A 17,016-nucleotide genomic window follows, 5' to 3' on the forward strand; every position below is an offset into this window, starting at 1 on the left:
AGAAAATATAAGAGGAAGGGGTAAGGAAATCGTGCCCACCTGGGCACGGGAGCCTGTCAAAGTTGCCGTTCATCTCCCTCCCCTGCAGCCAGAGCAGCTGCGGCTCCAAACGGGAGCCTCTTCACTCCCCGCGCCGTCGCCTCGCCTTACCTGCAGCACCAGCTGCAGCGTCTCCCCGAAGAAGGGGAGCCCCATGGTGCCCGGGGGCAGCGGGAGCGGGCAGCTGGGGTCGCGGCTGCTCACGCAGTACAGGTCCCATAGCTTGACGGCAGCCAGAAAGAGTAGCAGGGGTAGCAGGAAGGTGCACAGGGCGCTGGCGACTAGGGCGGAGAAGCCCATGATTGGGGAGCGACTCCCACCCGGCCCCCCGGGAGCTCTGAGTGCGCGGGCTGGGCTCGCCGCGGGCCGCCTTTTATACCCTTCCCAGGTTGCTGCCCACCCCTACCTTGGTCCGATAAATTAGTTCACCCAAAGTTCATCTTTAATTGCGGATTGCGGCCTGGCTCCTCCCCCCGAAATCTTTAACTATTTGCTTTGCGTAGAGCATCCTACCCGCCGCAGACCGCTGCCGGGGATGGAAAGGTGCTGTCGGGGGCGGCGGCAGCGGCTCTGGGCTCGCTGTCCCTGCAGCGCGCTCGGCGAGTTGGCTGCGGGACGCTGCCGACAGCTGACAGCCGGTGCTCAGCCGCCGCCGCCTCCTCTCCTCGGATTTATCGCCGATGCTCGTTGGAGATCAGCGGCGGCACCCAGAAATTCCCGCGCGGCACCGGGGCCCGGCTGTCCGGAGACACCGACCCCGCGGCGCTGATGCGCTCTGCCGAGCTCCCTGCCCGCCGCCGCCGTCGGCTGGGAGCGGCGAGATTGCGGCCGGAGCCGGGAGCCGCCGGAGCGGACGGTCCCCAGTGCTGGGACAGCCCGGAGACCCCCTGAGCAGAGCCGAAGCTGCGCTGGCACATCGGCGGATGAGCGTCCGCTGTCCCCTAGTTCACCTCGAAAGGCACGGCTTGTATTTCTGCCGGCCGCGGAGGAAGGAGCCGCCGGCAGCAGTCCGTCTCAGCCTCCCGATGCAGGTTCAAGCGCGGGTCACCGAGGGAAAAGGAGGTGAGCGCGGAAAGGAAACACCAAACCCGCCGTGCCCAGCTTTTCCCCGGGATCCACTGCCCGCCCTCGCCTGAGGCTCTCCGGCATCCCGTCGGGGCTGCCGGGCCGGGAAGAGGCGCTCGGCACGGCCGGGCACCCCGCCGGCAGCGGAGGGGCTGCGGGAGGAGGGAAGGGCTGCGGGCGGACACCGCGCCGCTCTCGGGCGGGAGCGGCGGCTGCGGACAGGAGGAGCGCGGCGGGAGCGCTGCGGGAAGGCTGCGGGAGGGCTGGGGGTGCAGGAGCTGCCGGCCGCTGGGGAAGGGGCTCCCGGTGCGGACCGCGGCTGCGGGGCCGCGGAGCTCTCCACCGGCCGCGGCTGCTGCCAGTACACTTTTCTTTCCTCTACGGATTTTATCTTTTTCCTCCCTGTTACTTTTGCTTTCTTGTTCCCAGACAAACTCAATAAACGCTGGAAATCTTGTGTGTGTGTAGGGGAGAGGGATATGTCACTTTTAATAATTATTTTTCTAACAATCAACGCATCACACGAAACCCGCCCTCCTGTTACGATGCCTTGTCGGAGCGGGGCTGCCCGCCTCCGCAGCCCCTCGCTCAGGAGGGCAGCCCCGGAGGGTTCTGCCCTGGCCCCGGGGGCAGTAGCCCCTCGGGGTTCGCCGCGGGCCCGGGCGGCTCCGCGGGGCTCGGCCGGGGCTGCCCGGGAGCGGCGGCCGCGCCCTGACCCGGCGCTCTCCCCTCGCCGGGCGCTGACCTGCTTGTGACCTACAACACGGACCGTGACATCTGCGTGAACCCGGCCGGCAACCGCGCCAAGTTCACTGTCTATCAAAATAACGAGATACGGTGGCCTGAGCACCGATAATTGCCACAGGAAGGCTTTATTATCTCCCCAGCTGTGTATTCCCCAGCCATCAGCTTGAAAAGAATCAAATGGTAAAGAGTGAAAGGGATAATTAAAAACATCTTGGAAGGGGGTCAAGAAATTAACAGCCTAATATGAACAAACTTTGATTACAAGTAACAATTATTACACTTCATTTGTAAATGCTTGTGTTTATCTACAAATAAAATCGGTTTATCAGTTTCTTTTTTCTTTTTTTTCCTTTTTTTTTTTTTTCTTTTTGTTTTTGTTTTGTTTTGTTTTGTTTTGTTTTGTTTTGTTTTGTTTTGTTTTTTAAACTAGATTCACGTTACATTTTTCAGCGGGCTTGTTGGCGCCCAGGGTAATTTTTAAGTGCACTGCTGGAGGAGCCCTGACCTTCCTGCAGGCCCAGCCCTGCCCAAGCCCTGCCCGCGGTCTAAGTCAGCCAGTAGCTCCTGCTAATTAAAGTTAGTCATTGGCACTTGCAGCCACCATCTACTGATTTCACCTCTGATAGGCAAAAAGATTCACCTTTCAGGACAAGGTCAGAAAGGCTAGAGGCTCTGGTTCACTACAGGGTCGACTTGCCAATAGCACTTAGCTTAGCCCTGCAGTTCAACCTTTTCCAAATTTGACCTGTCACATTTGGGAGCCAGATTTCTGCCCGAAGTAGCCTGGTGGCCGCTGCACAGCCCTCTGACAGCTAACACCAGCACAGCCCTGCTGCAGTGCTCCAGCACGGACAGGCAAGGGGGACTGGCCAGGGCAAGGCCATCTCCAGCACTGAAGCACAATGATGATAGAATTTCAGGAGACTGGAGAGCTCCCCAAAGCCTTTCCAAAGGGACACTGTCTTCATGCCATGTTTTGGCCCTCACAGGTCAAGCTGGTTCTTCACACAGAGCACACAACACCACCAGGCATGGATGCTCTGGTGGGACAAGGAGGATTATTTTCCCGTTGCATTCACACAGAATGCATGACAGTGGGGAATAAAAGTGAAGGTGAAAGAAATGCATAAACACGTGGGTCAAGGACCTGGGTCCAGCTCTGTTCTCAGTACACAAGCAACAGGACTCACTTCATTTTATTTTACATGGGAGAGAAATACCCTGTGGGGGTACTCAAAAGCCATCTCAAAGGGTGTCCTCACACCCATGTTCAGCCTTGGGAACCACCTCCTGGATGGACACATGGAGCTGCTGTCCTGACACTTTCCCTGGCAGAGCTGGGCTGACAGAGGTGACAGTCAGTCTGGCCGGACAGCCAGCTACCACAGGGCCTGTGTCACCTTGCAAATGTCCCCTCTGCAATGTGAACAGCATCATCAGGAACAAGGGACTTCCTACCATAAACCAGACATATTCAGAAATGTCTGTATTCTAAACATTTGCTACCCAAAGCCCCCTCCCCTGCTTCAGTCCAATCCCATGGGCAGGCTGTGGCTGGGGGGATCTCAGAGGGGGCTTCATGGCAGACCCTAAGCAGCAGCACAGTGCTCAAGCACAACTTGCACAGCTACTACTACTGGGTGAGAGTTGTCCTCTTTGTGCCAGCTCTAATGGGAAGTGCATGAATGAGATTAAATATTTACAATAAAAACCACTTTACACCCAATTATTCTAGCAAGAGTTGATGCTGTGGATTGGGCAACTCTGGCTTGTGTTTTCCTGCAGAGCCCCCCCCACCTTCCCTCTCTTCTCATCTAAAAAGCTACAGTGTGCAGGATGCTTGTCCTGCCTCTCCTATAACACATCTACAGGAGATAACCCTGGGAGTCTTAGCTGTGGGTCTGGGAGTTTTGTTCCCCACCCCTGGTAGCTGGTGATGTGGCAGGGGCTGACTGAGCCCCCATGGCATATGCACCCTGCCAGCAGCTTCAGCAGGTTTTGCCCCAGTGCTCAGGAGTAGGACTCTGCAGGACACCCTACTGCAGCACCCTGCCCACCTGTACCCTAGGGGAGGAAAAATAGAAAGACCTTTGTTTGGCAGTGACTCTGTAGAACACGCAGCCTGGGGCAGCAGAGACCTGCTCCTGGCAGCTGCGGAGCATTGGCTCCAGGGCTGAGGGGAGCAGTGTACCCCTGGCTCAGGCCTCGTGGCCTTGGCTGGGCTGCAAGGCGTGGAAGTAGAGCTGCAGCCCGTCATCGACAGGGTGCACGATGGGCACGGTCTGCATGCTGGGGTAGCCAGGGGTGGCCAGCTCCCAGCGGGCCGTGCTGACCAGCTCAATGGCCAGCACCTTGAGGATGGCCTGTGCCAGCTCCTTGCCGATGCAGCTCCGTGCCCCTCCCCCGAAGGGGATGTAGTGGAAGCGCCCTGCAGCCTCCGGCCGGCCCGCAGCAAAGCGCTCTGGGTCAAAGCTGCCGGGGGGGCTCTGGTACACAGCAGCTGTCTCGTGGGTGTCACGGATGCTGTACATGACGCTCCAGCCCTTGGGGATCTGGTAGCCCTGGAGAGGGAGAGAAGAGGGAGGAGAGACTGTTACATACCTGTGCTACTGCAGGGTGAGCAGAGTGCCTGGGGACAGCCCCATTGCACTGCCCACCTGCTCTACAGTTCCTTTTTCCCCCAGCCCAACTGGGGCCCACAGAGGTGGCTGGGTGACATTTCCCCTTGAGCTACACTGCCAAGCATCAGCACTGTGTTGGACACAGGGTGCTTGCACACAACAGTAGGCAGCTGCCTTTAGCAGCCTGCCAGAGTGGGAGGCACTTACATCGAGCTCAAAAGTCTGCAGTGCCGTCCTGTAGCCTCCGGAGACTGGGGGCAGTACCCGCAGCACCTCCTTGATCACACAGTCCAGGTAGTGCAGGCGGCTCAGCTTCTCCAGGCTGATGTCCGAGGCGCAGTGACAGCTTTGCCCTGGTGGAGCCAGGAGCTGGGGGCCAGAGCAGGGCTTGCCCTGGGGGACAGTGGGCTCCAGCAGGGCACTGGGCTGGAGGGAATCTTCCTCCACTGGGGCCAGGGGCTGGCTCTGGTCCTTGTGAATGTCTTTGGCCATGGAGGAGGAAAGTGGTTTCTCTCTGTCCCTGCTCTGGATGGTCAAGGTGTCCAGGCAGGATCCTGCAGGGCAGCACTGACTCTGCTGGTACAACTCATGGGACATCAGCTCCTGCCTTATTTTTTCAATCACTGAGGGGTGCTTCAATAGCAGGAGGATCAGAGAGGTGCTAGCGCTAGCCGTGGTGAAAAAAGCAGCAAATATGAGTTCAATTGCTGATTCCTGGGAGAGAATGAAAATGACAAGTTTGAATAATCTTTTGAAATTATTGTGTCTCAGACTGTTCTCACCTTTTGCAGGTTTTGCCCTGTGCAGAGGGCCCTGGCCCCCACTCTGCTCTCCCCAAACCTGCACCCATCCTGGGTTGGCAGGGACCAAAGCATTTCTGTATGAACTGGACATCCACTTGCCAAGTGACTGATGAAGAACCACAGCTGGGATGAGTACACATTACCTCCAGTCCAGCTCTTCTGAGGTTTCCTCATAAGATTTACCAATTTTAAGGCAGCACTTTGGCATGAATTATAGCACATTGAATGAAGTCTATTTCAAGTATTATGCTTATCTTCATCTGCCAATTCCCCTTTGCACTCAGCTTTTACTTTTCTGCCCAGGTGGTGGATATGGGCAGTGGTTTATGCATAAATTCTAGATGAGCTGGCAGCTAAAATGGGTTGGATTTGATCCATCTCCAGTTATGATTGATCATATCTGAGAGGGGACACAAGGCAAGAGTCAAAAGCATAAACGCCCCCCTGCTAGAGCAGGCCAGCCTGAGAAGTGCTGTAGCCAGCAGGGAGCACACACCAGGCAAAGGACTTGCTTGCTTTTCAAGCTGTACAGTCTGAAGCACAGCAGAGATCCCAATAGCTCCACAGCCATAGTAAGTTATGAAGTTAACCAGCTCACATACATGGACCACAGCACAGTCAAATCTAATATGTGCCTTGTCCAAGGTCAGGGGTCCCCCCGCAGCCTCCCAGGCTTGGTGGGACTGTCTGCAGGGTCTGTATGGAACAGCACATGCCAGGTTGCTGGGGGCTGTTTGCAGCACCCTCTGATCAACTTCTACCAATGGTTTTCCAAAAGTTAAGAGTTGCCCAGAGGTAGTTCATTACATGAATGTAATGCTCATGCAAATGTAATGCTCATCTGAAGGTGCCAGTGGCTCCATAGCACAGGGCTGGGAGTACTGAGGCCAGAGACAAAAGCCAAGGAAAGCCGAAGAGGGGAGTACCAGGAGCTGCCCCCTTGGAGGCCTGGGACCTGACTGGTATTACAGAGCTCTAATTGTTCCAGCCCAGGGGTAAAGAGGAGCAAAATCCTCCAGGGACACAGAGCACTTTCCTTTCACATGACTGTGTCTGGACTTTACATTGTTCTGACACAGCCAGTTCTAGAGAGGTGAAGCCACACAGAAAACACTTGAAGACTGAAGGTAGTTGGATTCAAGTCTGAAAAAGCTAAGGATAATGTAACAAAGATGATTCTTTGCTACCATCCTTAGTGCCATATATTGGCAGGACTAGATGCTTTTGCCAAAGAGCAGGTCTCAAGGGCATCTTTCAGCTGAAATAAAACCCCTGGAACAACAGATCCCTGTCAACCCCTATCACACCTCCTGCAGGCATTAGCAGGAATTTTTACATTCACAAGGTAGCAGACCCAGATGAAAAGAAACCTCTCAGTTCCACCCCATGCAATTAAAGACATTTGCAATGAAGACATTTCAATAGCATGCAAGGAATTTAGGGCAAGCTCTTAGGTTTGAAATAACAGCCCTTATACTCTTTGCATCAACCTCTGACAGTGCTGCTGCAGAAGTTGGGTCACAGCTGCTGTCACAACTTTCCCTCCCTGCTTCTACAAGGCCAACAGAACCAGTGGCTGGAAGGCAGGATATTCCCAAGCTTCCTCACCAGTACTGTCCCTGTCCTGGGAGGCAGAACAGCCAGCATTACATCCAGCCAGTGACAGCATTATTATGCAGGATGGGTTTTTTTTAAATCTTCTCAAGGTTTAAAATATTTTAAAACAGTATTGTTGGCAAAACAATATAATTTTAATGACCTTTACATTTCAAGGTACCTGGTGAGTTCATGGCAGCAGTGAGAGCAAATCACCGTGTATTTAGGAAAATTTCTGGGAAAACTGTCTTTCCAGATCATTTGAACAAAAAAAGCAGATTAATGACTAGTTTGTGCCAGTGTCTGAAGGGTCTCTCAAAGATATATCCACAACTGAAACAGCTTTGGACTTTTTATCCAATTACACCATTTCATTAAATGAGACCTCTACTACTGTTTTATTAGGGTGAAGAATACTGCCATAATTGTAAGCATAGGAAGTTCAGTTTGCAAGTAATTTTGTTAAATACAGAAATTTTCTAACCATTAAGGTACAGAACAACATATGAATATATTATAATTTGAATCAACTGGCCCAAGATCGCTTCCATGTCACTCAGTGTATGTTACATACTTAATATCTCCTTATTCCATTTGTGGTTAGAGCCAGGGACATGATGAGAGATTGTAAAATTATTCTTGTATAATATTTATATGAATATTAACAGAGATTAATTAATCAATCACATTTTTAATCTGTCAATTATTTTTAAAAAATTCATTATAATAAAAAATTTAGAACAAATAATATAAATAATTATAATAAAAATTATTTTGGAATATATGCTGGTTCTAATTATATCTAATAGTTGCTCAAAGTTTTTCAAATATTTTGGCTTTAGAGATTGCATTTTTACAAAATATTTACAAAACATTAGTCTTTGGACAGTTATCCTGAAATACTTAAATAAACAGTAAAACTACCTTTAAACTATATCCAAATACTTTAAAACCATATCCAGCTGCTGTACCCATGCAAAACTGCTTCAAAACTTGTCATACAAATGCAATGTCATGTATCACTGATACCAAGTGACCTGGAACTATGAATAATCCAGTACTAATGGCAATTTTTTTCCAAAGATCTTTGGCAAAATACTCATCACATTCACTTGGTGATTTTAGATCAGTAAGGACTACAGGGTTCATCCCTATGTCACAGTCATACATCATATTTCACCATAGCAATCCACAAGCTACATAATTTGATGAATGAGGAGGTAATAGGGAATGACCTGGAATCCATCATTCCATCCCTGGACCCATTCTGATTTATCACTTCAGAAATTTCTGTGCTCAGAGCCCTGAGGAGTCCAGTGATGTGATCTGCACCCTGCCCTGGGCTGGGTGCTGGGCTGTGTTTGAGAAGCACACAAATAGCTCTGAATATTTCCAAGACAGTGTCCTGGAGGTTAGTGAGTGCACAGACATGCAGAGCCTTAACACAGCCACATAACCCCACCAGCACCCTACCTCAGGCTGAAGGCTGGTGGCCATGAAGAGGAAAGGTAGAAGGGGCATCCATTACCTTTTAAAAGGGGCCCTCCTAATGCAAAGAGACACAAGACTACAAGAGCATGAGTGTGCTGAGTGCAGGCTCCCTCCTTGCAGGAGCTTGTGTCCTCACTGCTGTAAGAGGGGGGCAGGAGCCAGCAGCTGCAAGGCAGCTGTGCAAGGCAGAGGTTCTCTTACCTTTAGCTCCTGCATGCTGAATTCTTTGCCATGCTCCTTGGCACTGTTCATTATGAAATCCAGAGCATCACTGTGGTCTTCGGGGTTGTTTCTCTGCAGTTTTTCCTGAATAGCCTTCTCCATAAACTTATGTAGCATGTCCCGTGCTTTGATTCCCTGTGAGAGGCACACACAGTTCAGGAGAACCTTAGGAACTGCCCCTCTCTAGAGAGACCAGGGAAACCCATGTGTAGCAATCCTTAATCCCAGGACCTGTAACAGCAAGAACTGTTTAATCTGCTGCCCAGCCCCAGAGCCTTGCAAGAGGCTGCAGTTTGGGAAAAAATGCTGCACATTTTGTTGCCTTGCTGTTGTGAGTCAAATTCAACAAGTCCCAAGAAACTCTGTGAGAAAAGACAGCAATAAACCCATGTTACCAAGTTCAGAGGCATCTGCACTGAGCAAACCTGGTTGTGTCAGGTCCAGAAGAAGCTTATCCTAAGTGACAAGAAAAGGTAACAAGAAAACTGAGTCCAGACAGCAAGGCATGAATGGTTTTACAAGGGTATAGTGGATAAAGACACATTAATCAAGTCAGCTCATCCTCAGGTGTGTTGCACTCCAGCACAGCAAAACATTCATTTAAGATCTCAGCAAGTCAAGTGATCAGCAATATCTTTGCAAAGTGGGATGGATGGAGTCAGAAAGCATAAAACTCTATATAAAAATGTTTCATGCAAAAGCCAGAAGGACCAGAAATTTGAAATTAAAAATGGCCATGGCCAGATGTTGGAAAGAAGATACAAAGGCTTAGATTTGAGGTGGGAAGAATCGGACAAAGTAAACAGGGCAGGAAGTGAGGAGAAGACAAAGGGACCTAAATACAAGTTGAAGATGTTGGTTTGGGGCCAGACAGGCTTTGGCTGACCTGAAAGAGAGTAGGGAGGGATAGGGCAGGAGGGATGAAAGCTCATACTGGTAACAACCTACAAAGGGAAACTGGACAGGGAAAACAAGAGCTTTAATACAGCAGGGAGGCTGGGAGACAAGTGGGACTGGCTGGATAAGATGATCTAAAAGGGCAGAGCTCACAGTGGAAATAAGAGATGAGGAAAGACCTGGCTAAAGTGGACAGGATACTTCAGCTGTGGTAAGGGGTGGTGAACCTGAAGCCAGAGGAGGGAGGAATGTGAGAGGAAGAATGGTACACAGGACCTATACCTAAAGCAGCAGTGTGGAGAGGGAGGCAGAGGGCAGAGCAGCAGGGAAGAACTGCAGGTTGAAGGAGGCAGAGGAGACTGTCCCTCTTCATGGGATGTCTCTGGGCTGCTGGACTACAAGGGACCAAGGACCATAAGAGCCCCTTAAGTTCTCAGCCTGTCTGAGTTGCAGACAGGGTGCTAAGCTGAGGTGTGCTGTGCCCACCTGTCTTTGTGCTTATGCCCACAGACCATTCTGCCATGGGCTGACATGAGTTCAGATGGGATAAGATGGGACAGGGTCAGACATGATGGACTCACAGAGGCAACATGTGGGATGAGGGAGGAGCCCTGTGCTGTACCAGGTGCTGGAACCAGTATCCAGAAGTGCTGGAAACCAGCCAGGAGCAGGTGAGAAGGGCAGAGAGAAGGAGAAATGGCTGGGGAAGGTAAGACACCAAGCCCTCAGATCCAGAACTGAGTGCTGCAGATGTCCTGGCCCATCAGAAATGTCCCGTGGTGGGCCTAGGGACAGGGGTCTGTGCTGCCAGGGCCCAGGCCCTGCCCCCGGGTAGAGGGAGCAGTGCAGGCAGCAGTACCTTGCGCAGCCCACTGAAGGGTATGTTGAGGGGCAGGGAGAAGAGGTTCTCCACCAGCTGTTCAAAAGTTTTGGCCAGATCCTTGAACTGCTTTTCCTCCAGGCGGAGCCCCAGCAGAATCCGAGCTGCAATGCGGAAAGTTAAGGTTTTAGCGGAGGAATAAACTGCGATAGAGCCTGGCTCCATGCACCAGCCCCGCAGCTCCCAGCTCACAACCTTCTGGATCCGCGGCAGGTAGCTTTCCAGGGCGGCACGGCTGAAGACTCTGGCCAGGATCTAGAAGAAGGGGGGAAAAGAGGCAGGTAGTTAAAGCAGGGGGAGCACACACGGCACCGAGGCCCAGGTGCCGCCTGGGATGTGTGCCCTGTCGGGTGCCGGTGAGGCTCACCTTGCGGCGCTGGCGGTGCAGCTCACCGGTGGAGCTGAGCAGAGTATGGGAGCCCAGGATGATATGCGTGCTTTGGGGCCACTGCGTGCTGACCAGCGTGTGCTCACCCAGCAGGATCTTGCGGATGTTCTCAGCGCCTGTCACCCGCACCACCGGCCGGCCCAGGAGGTGGGTCTTGAAGACGTTTCCGTACCTCTCCCGCCGCGAGCTGTGGAAGCGGGAGCCCTGGGGACGAGCTGCGGGTCAGCTCGCGGCTCCCGCCGGCCGCTTGCACCCCGCCCCGTCCCCCGGCGCCTTACCTGGAGCAGCCAGTGCAGGGTCTCCCCGAAGAAGGGCCAGCCCATGGAGCCCTTGGGCAGGGGCAGGGCGCTGGCGCGGTCCCGGCTGAGGCTCCAGCGCAGCGCCCACAGGTGCCGGCACAGGGTGACCAGCAGAGCCGGGGCCAGCAGCCCCAGCGCCGCCGCCTCGGGCCAGGAGAGCCCGGCCGGCATCTCCTGCGGCGGCGGCGGCGGCGGCGGCGGCGGCGGCGGCGGCTGTCAGGGACGGGGGCCGGCTCCCCGTGACTCGGCCACGGGCGCTGCGCGACGGGCCCTGCCGGCTGCTGCCCGCCCGGCCCCGCTCGCCTCCTGCTGCCGGTTCGCCCCTCGGCCACATTTATATAGATATTGGCCACTTACGCCCGATCCACCTTCGGAGATGACGTATCCGCTGCATATTTAAGCAGCGCGGCCAAGTGTGGTGATTGGCGCGGGAGGGCCGAGGACAGCGGCCGAGGGCTCGGGGCGGCGGCGGGGCAGCCCCGGCGCTGAGGGCCTGGTTCCCACTCGCGCCCCCGCCCAGCCCCTCGGGGCGCCCAGTGGGGGTAGCGGGGTGCCCTGGCAGCGGGGAACCCATCCGCGCCCCCTCGGGCCAGCCTGCCCAGGTAGCGAGTCCCGTCCCGGGCTCCCCCAGCCCCGCTCCGCAGCCCCCCCGCCCCGGCTCCCGGCCCGCAGCGCCGTCGGGGCCGCGCGGATCCCCGGCCGCCTTCCGCGGGTAAATCACCCATGAGTCGGGACCTGCACAGGTACCGTGAAACCGGCTCCGAGGCGTGTTCCGGTGTGAAATTAAACAGGAATACGGGTGCGGTTTATATTACTGTATTTAGACCGTCAATAACTTAAAAATACAGCGAAAATGTACATTATTTTTACACGTTCCATTTGGTTTGTATTTGTTAGACATTCTCTTAGTGTCTAAACTAGCCAGGAGGGGACAGTGCAAAGAGACCGGTAGTGGGATGAAATGCTGATCGCTGGGATGGGGCTGGCAGGAGAAAGCGCAAACTAACAAACAGATGCAGCACGAAACAAACAGCGGCAAACCTATTCCTTACTGCAATCTGGGATAAAGAACCCGAGATCTTACAAAAGTGTAGTTAGAAATAGTAACCCTGAGGAACAAAACCAAAATGAAACAACATGTCACATTATAAAGAACTAAAATGGTTATTTACAATCACAACCTCAAGATTAAACCCTTTTGGAGAACGAAGCCTGTAAGTCCTAATCCTAAATAGATATCAAGTCTAGTTCTCAGGTAGTTTTCAAAGGTACTAAAAATCAAAAGACTTTTTCATACCTCCAGACTACAAAACCTGGTATAGAAAATTATATCCAATCACTTTAAGGCTAATATACATTTAATGCAGGAAAACAATAGGTGGCATCTGAAACACAAGTATCTCAATGTTTAAAAACATTAAATTAGGATTCAACCAGAAAACAGCAACTAAACGATCATTTCTCAAATAATTCCTACTCAGAGCAAAGTTTTGGACACCATATCTGCAGATATTTAAATAACATATTTACAGTTCAGCTGTTCCATGTACAATTGCGCTGGTTTTTATTGTACAACCTCATTTTCCACCATTTGTTTACAATATACAAAATAGTATTCGATCCATTAAAAATACGTACAAAGAATTGTTTGTTGAAGACTACATGGACAATCCATCTACTGCATTTTTCCTCTTCTCGATCAAACAAAAGTCCTAACTGGCATCACCATTTGCTTAGTAGAAATAGTGGCTAAGAAACACCTCTTGATGTGATGAGATACTGTTGATTTAAGACGCCTATGTGTGCTGGGACATACCATTCACTAAACTCCTAAGTTGCTTTACTACAGTCTCTATTAACTTCTGCTTGTCACGGTCATTCTTCCTGAACTGAGCAAAAATGTTGTTCTTTTTGCTGGAGTCTTTCATTCTAGAGAAATAAAAAAGCAAATGACAAACACATTAGAAATGTAAACTGAAAAGCAAAAATCTGACTATTTAGATCGGTTTACTACTGTTCTTCTTTTGATCTTTCTGCTAATAAAAACTGAAAGATTACAAAACCTGCTCACTATGTGTTCTTAAATTAAACTTCTGCAATGTAGAATTCGTTTTATACTACTTACTTTATTCGTTTAAATACTACTTTCCAAATAACCTGTAAGTATTAAGCAAATACCCCTTCAGCAGGATCCCGACCCTACCAATTGCCTTAGGAGAGAAGCAAGTCAGAAAACCCGTTAGTATCATCTGCTTCCATGATAAATTCACACTCGGCAAATGGGTGAGTTTTGTTCACCGACAATAACGGGCATCTATATTACTGATTTCCCGTACCAACGAATACAAAAACGAAATTCGGGAAATTAAGTAAGTTACAGAAACAGTATTTTGTAACAATACAGGCGATACATACCCTCTGTGAACTCTGCAAATGACATTTCCATCGCAGGCAGGAGTGGAGAGAAAACACTGTTAGAAAGCTTTGGTGCGGTTTTTACAAGCGGGTTGATACCGGGATGCCGGTACCGCGCCCGGATCACCCTGCCCTCCCTGCCCGCCCTCCGGGCCGGCCGAAACGCTCGCACCGGCTTCACCACAGCCAAAGCTCAACGCGTCCCTTCCCCAGAGCGGCAATTCGGGCACCGCTGGCTGCTCCCGCGGCCCCGGCCCCGCTGCTCCCGGCACGGCGGCTCCGGCTCCGGCTCCGGCGCCGCTTTACATCCCGCGCCGGCGGCTCCGGCCCGGCCCCCGCACTTACTTCTCCAGGAGCGTGAGGGCCGTGCTGGGGTTGACCCGCAGGTACTTGGAGGTGGCCTGCCCATAGTCAGCCAGGTAGGTGGACCAGTCCCACACCATGAAGAGGTCCAGGAGCTGCGGGGGGAGAGGCGGGTTAGGGCGTGCGGGGCGGCTCTGCGGAGAAAGGCCGGGCACATCCCCTTGCCAAGCCCCCCTTCACCTGCCCATTTCTTTCTTTAACGTCTCTCACCTCCCTCGGTGTGCAGGGAGGCGGCTGTGCAGGTTTGGCCCCAGGAGGGGATGCTAATGGCTTCATGCTTTGCTATTGGGGAACTTGCTTTACCGTAGGGAGGAGGAACAGGGATGCTCATGTCTGCTGCTTCTCACAATAATTTAAATGAGAGGTTCAGGTAGTCTCAACTAAGTGAATTAAACACCTCCTTTGCTGCACTGTCCATTGTGACTGATCCCTGAAACTCAGCGCCAAGTCCCGGGCACACTTCTGGCCCAAAGAAACCCAAACACTTCAGTGGAGGAATAAAAAGTCTCCAAGCACAGTCCTACGCTTGGCTGCAGTTTCAAATCAGGTCTTTGACTCACGAGCTCAGAGATGCTGTTCAACAAAAAGCCAGCCTGCTTTTACAATCAGCCGCAATGCCGACCTCCAGCAGCCAGCACCCTCAAAGCCTAATTCCCCCTCCACCATCACGGGGTGCAGGCCAGGCACCGCTGGGCACTCTGCCCAGGCTGCCAGGGGCCAGGGCACAGGCAGCCCGGCTCGGAGATGCCTTTCCCACGGCTACCTGCGGGCAAGCGGCCCCACTGCCATTGACGTCAATGGCGGGGCGCCCCAGCTTCCCCCTGCGTCTGGTGCCTGGCCCCGTCCTGCTGAGGGCTAACAAGGGCTTGTTCTCAGGCTGCCCCGTGTTAGCCAAACCTACTGTTAAAATAAGCGTTGAGAACCATTATCAACACTTTGCCCCAGTGCGCAGTGCCCGCGGCTGCTCCGCTCAGCCGGGTCCTCAGCGTAACCTAGAGCCCCGCTTGCCTGCAGACCTGCTGGCTCAGTAATGCTGGAAAGGTGCGCTGCAACAGGATTTTGTGTAACAAAACAACTTAGAAAAATGTAACAGACTACTGCAAGTCACACCATCTTGCTATTTCAAGGAAGAACTCTGTTCACTTCAGACATTTGCTTCTGCTAAGCCAGACCAGAGTTATTACAGCTGGGACAGAACAGCAGCAGCTCCTGCTCCCACAGGCAGAGCTGCAGCAGGCGCCCGTTCCTCTGACTTCTCAGGCTACACTAAGAGGAGGTCTGCACCCCCTAGAACCTTGCCTTACTCAAACTTCTCAGCCTGATAAACTGTCAGAGGTGTCTAGTAAAGCTCATGCCCAAAATCATAACACCAATTTATTTACAGAATAAAACATACATACAGTTTTCCCAGCTTCAAATTTATATGTCACTTTTTTGCAAATTTTTCCACTTCCAAACCACTTCCTGATGTTAGTTTCAAATATAGTGTCTAATTTAAATGCATAATTTTCTAATTAATTACTCCTTCCTTTTTTGTAGTGTAGTCTTCTAGGACTAGGTAGCAACATTTCCTGGCATTATAATGGACTTCTGACAGACCTGCTGCTCTGTCATCCCAAAGACCTTCAGGGACCCTTGCAAACCTCAGTGACACATTTTACATTTAACATCTCATAGGGGTGAAAGGATCTAAAACCCAAGGAGGCTATTTCATTCTCTGCTGACTAGATATTCCATGATAACCACCAGGGTCAAATTCAAACATTTCCTTCCCACAAAGCCCTTTCTCAAGATGGACACTACCAATTTTACTGAGCTGCTGACAACATGCCTTCAGTCACCAAGCAAATGGACTTGGGAAGGCTTGATAACCCAAAAATTAGAATCAGTTGTGAAACTCACAGCCTCAGTTGCTACTGCATGTTACTTATATCACTTGTTATTACCTGAGTTACACAGTTTGTGGTGCCCAGTCCTCAGAGAGGTATTTTAAAGCACAACCAAGAGAGTGGAAAGATAGGACAGGCAGATGCACAAAACAAGCTGTGAGGATAAAGCTGACAGGAACCCAAACCAACTCATCTGGTCATTAATAACTTGCTGCTACTTACAGTGTCATGGGCTGCACGTGGTCCTTAACAATGGACCAATGTTCCTGCAGTTGCTTTCAGTGAGTCAGAGGTGAAAGATTTAATTTCTTATCCCTATTGCAACATTGAAATTGAGGATTCTGGGTAAATCCTAAACAACCCTGAAGCTCATATGGGTGAAAGGTATCTAAAGGTATTCTGCTAGCCTTGTGCAGCCCAAAGCCATTGATGACTGACACAATTACAGGGCTGACAAGTTCAAAGAAATTTCTCTGACCATTCTGCATGAGTGAGTTTCATATGATGCTTTCAATAATTGACTCAACTGATCATGCCATGGCTCTGGGAAATCTCAGTGATAGTGATGGCTGGAAGATTACTCCTCATTTGTCACCTGCCCAAACACAGGTAAGCATGTAGGGCTCTAAACAGACCATGAAGTCTGTTGTTTTTCAACAACAGGTAAAAAAATGTCACACAGAACATGAAGCATATTCTGTGCACTCCAAGACAGTCCTGGCCCTAAAGAATGAACATCCAAAGAGACACTGTTGGCAAGGGGGATGTACCCAGAGCTTCTTCCTGGCTCCATGTATGGTCAAAGAGCTGCATGCAACTAACCTCAGGCTAATAAATCTCTTAAGTTCAAGCAGCTGTCATGACATGTGGCAGGTAGCTCAAAGGCCCAGACATGCAATCAAATGACACATGCCACTCAGTCACAGCCCCCTTCCCTCCTTCTGTGCATCTGTTCAGGGGCTGCAGTGTGACAATGATATCCTGGCTCTGGATTAAATGTGGCAGGGAGCTGCAGACACTGCTGGAGAATGGACTACTGCTATGCACAACTATGAACTGTGCACTTTGTCCCACTCATAGCTGCAGTTCTGCAGTGTGGCATACTGATGTATGCAGTGGGCTTTGACAGCAAGTAGTGCATGCTGTGGGGTGGGCCAGAGCTGCCTGGTGTGCAGCTTTTAGGATCTGTGTCCTGGCCATTCCTATCACCTTCATCTGCCCTGGCACCCGGGCTCAGTGGATGCACAGTCCATGCTTTGTGATGGGAGGAGGTTGGCGAGCAGCCAGGGGCAGAGAGGACA

At 51.6% G+C, this 17,016-nt stretch overlaps 3 protein-coding genes across 6 annotated transcripts in view; all 3 read right to left on the reverse strand.

Annotated features, from left to right (window-relative positions):
* Positions 1-69: 69 nt before the first annotated feature.
* Positions 70-339, reverse strand: LOC130254839 (cytochrome P450 26A1-like). Its single transcript, XM_056494861.1, has one exon. It carries the CDS (start codon positions 337-339, stop codon positions 70-72), a length of 270 nt encoding a protein of 89 aa, XP_056350836.1.
* Positions 340-2,283: 1,944 nt separating this feature from the next.
* LOC130254828 (cytochrome P450 26C1) lies at positions 2,284-11,219 on the reverse strand. Its single transcript, XM_056494844.1, has 6 exons — positions 11,028-11,219; positions 10,729-10,953; positions 10,341-10,616; positions 8,564-8,719; positions 4,680-5,186; positions 2,284-4,412 (listed from the first exon to the last, which is right to left on the reverse strand). The coding sequence occupies exons 1-6, from the start codon at positions 11,217-11,219 to the stop codon at positions 4,050-4,052; spliced, it is 1,719 nt and encodes a 572-aa protein (XP_056350819.1). The 3' UTR covers positions 2,284-4,049.
* Positions 11,220-11,848: 629 nt separating this feature from the next.
* The window catches only part of EXOC6 (exocyst complex component 6), an 88,900-nt gene continuing 83,732 nt past the window's right edge, over positions 11,849-17,016 (reverse strand). For all 4 annotated transcript variants that reach the window (XM_056494924.1, XM_056494925.1, XM_056494927.1 and 1 more), the window contains 2 exons: positions 13,809-13,921; positions 11,849-12,977 (listed from right to left, as the gene is read on the reverse strand). In XM_056494924.1, the coding sequence (XP_056350899.1) occupies positions 12,845-12,977; positions 13,809-13,921 (246 nt within the window). In that variant the 3' untranslated portion in view covers positions 11,849-12,844. The remainder of the gene's footprint in view (positions 12,978-13,808; positions 13,922-17,016) is intronic.

Source organism: Oenanthe melanoleuca, chromosome 6 (assembly GCF_029582105.1).
Source record: "Oenanthe melanoleuca isolate GR-GAL-2019-014 chromosome 6, OMel1.0, whole genome shotgun sequence".
Classification (NCBI taxonomy): Eukaryota; Metazoa; Chordata; class Aves; order Passeriformes; family Muscicapidae; genus Oenanthe; species Oenanthe melanoleuca.

Bases quoted from the DNA above. Each gene is read 5' to 3' on its own strand.
- LOC130254839 (XM_056494861.1), bottom strand. From the start codon at position 339: ATGGGCTTCTCCGCCCTAGTCGCCAGCGCCCTGTGCACCTTCCTGCTA.
- LOC130254828 (XM_056494844.1), bottom strand. From the start codon at position 11,219: ATGCCGGCCGGGCTCTCCTGGCCCGAGGCGGCGGCGCTGGGGCTGCTG. The intron at 10,954-11,027 runs GTAAGGCGCCGG...GCTCGTCCCCAG, and splicing joins CCCTGCACTGGCTGCTCCAG to GGCTCCCGCTTCCACAGCTC. The intron at 5,187-8,563 runs GTAAGAGAACCT...ATTCTCTCCCAG, and splicing joins TCAGCATGCAGGAGCTAAAG to GAATCAGCAATTGAACTCAT.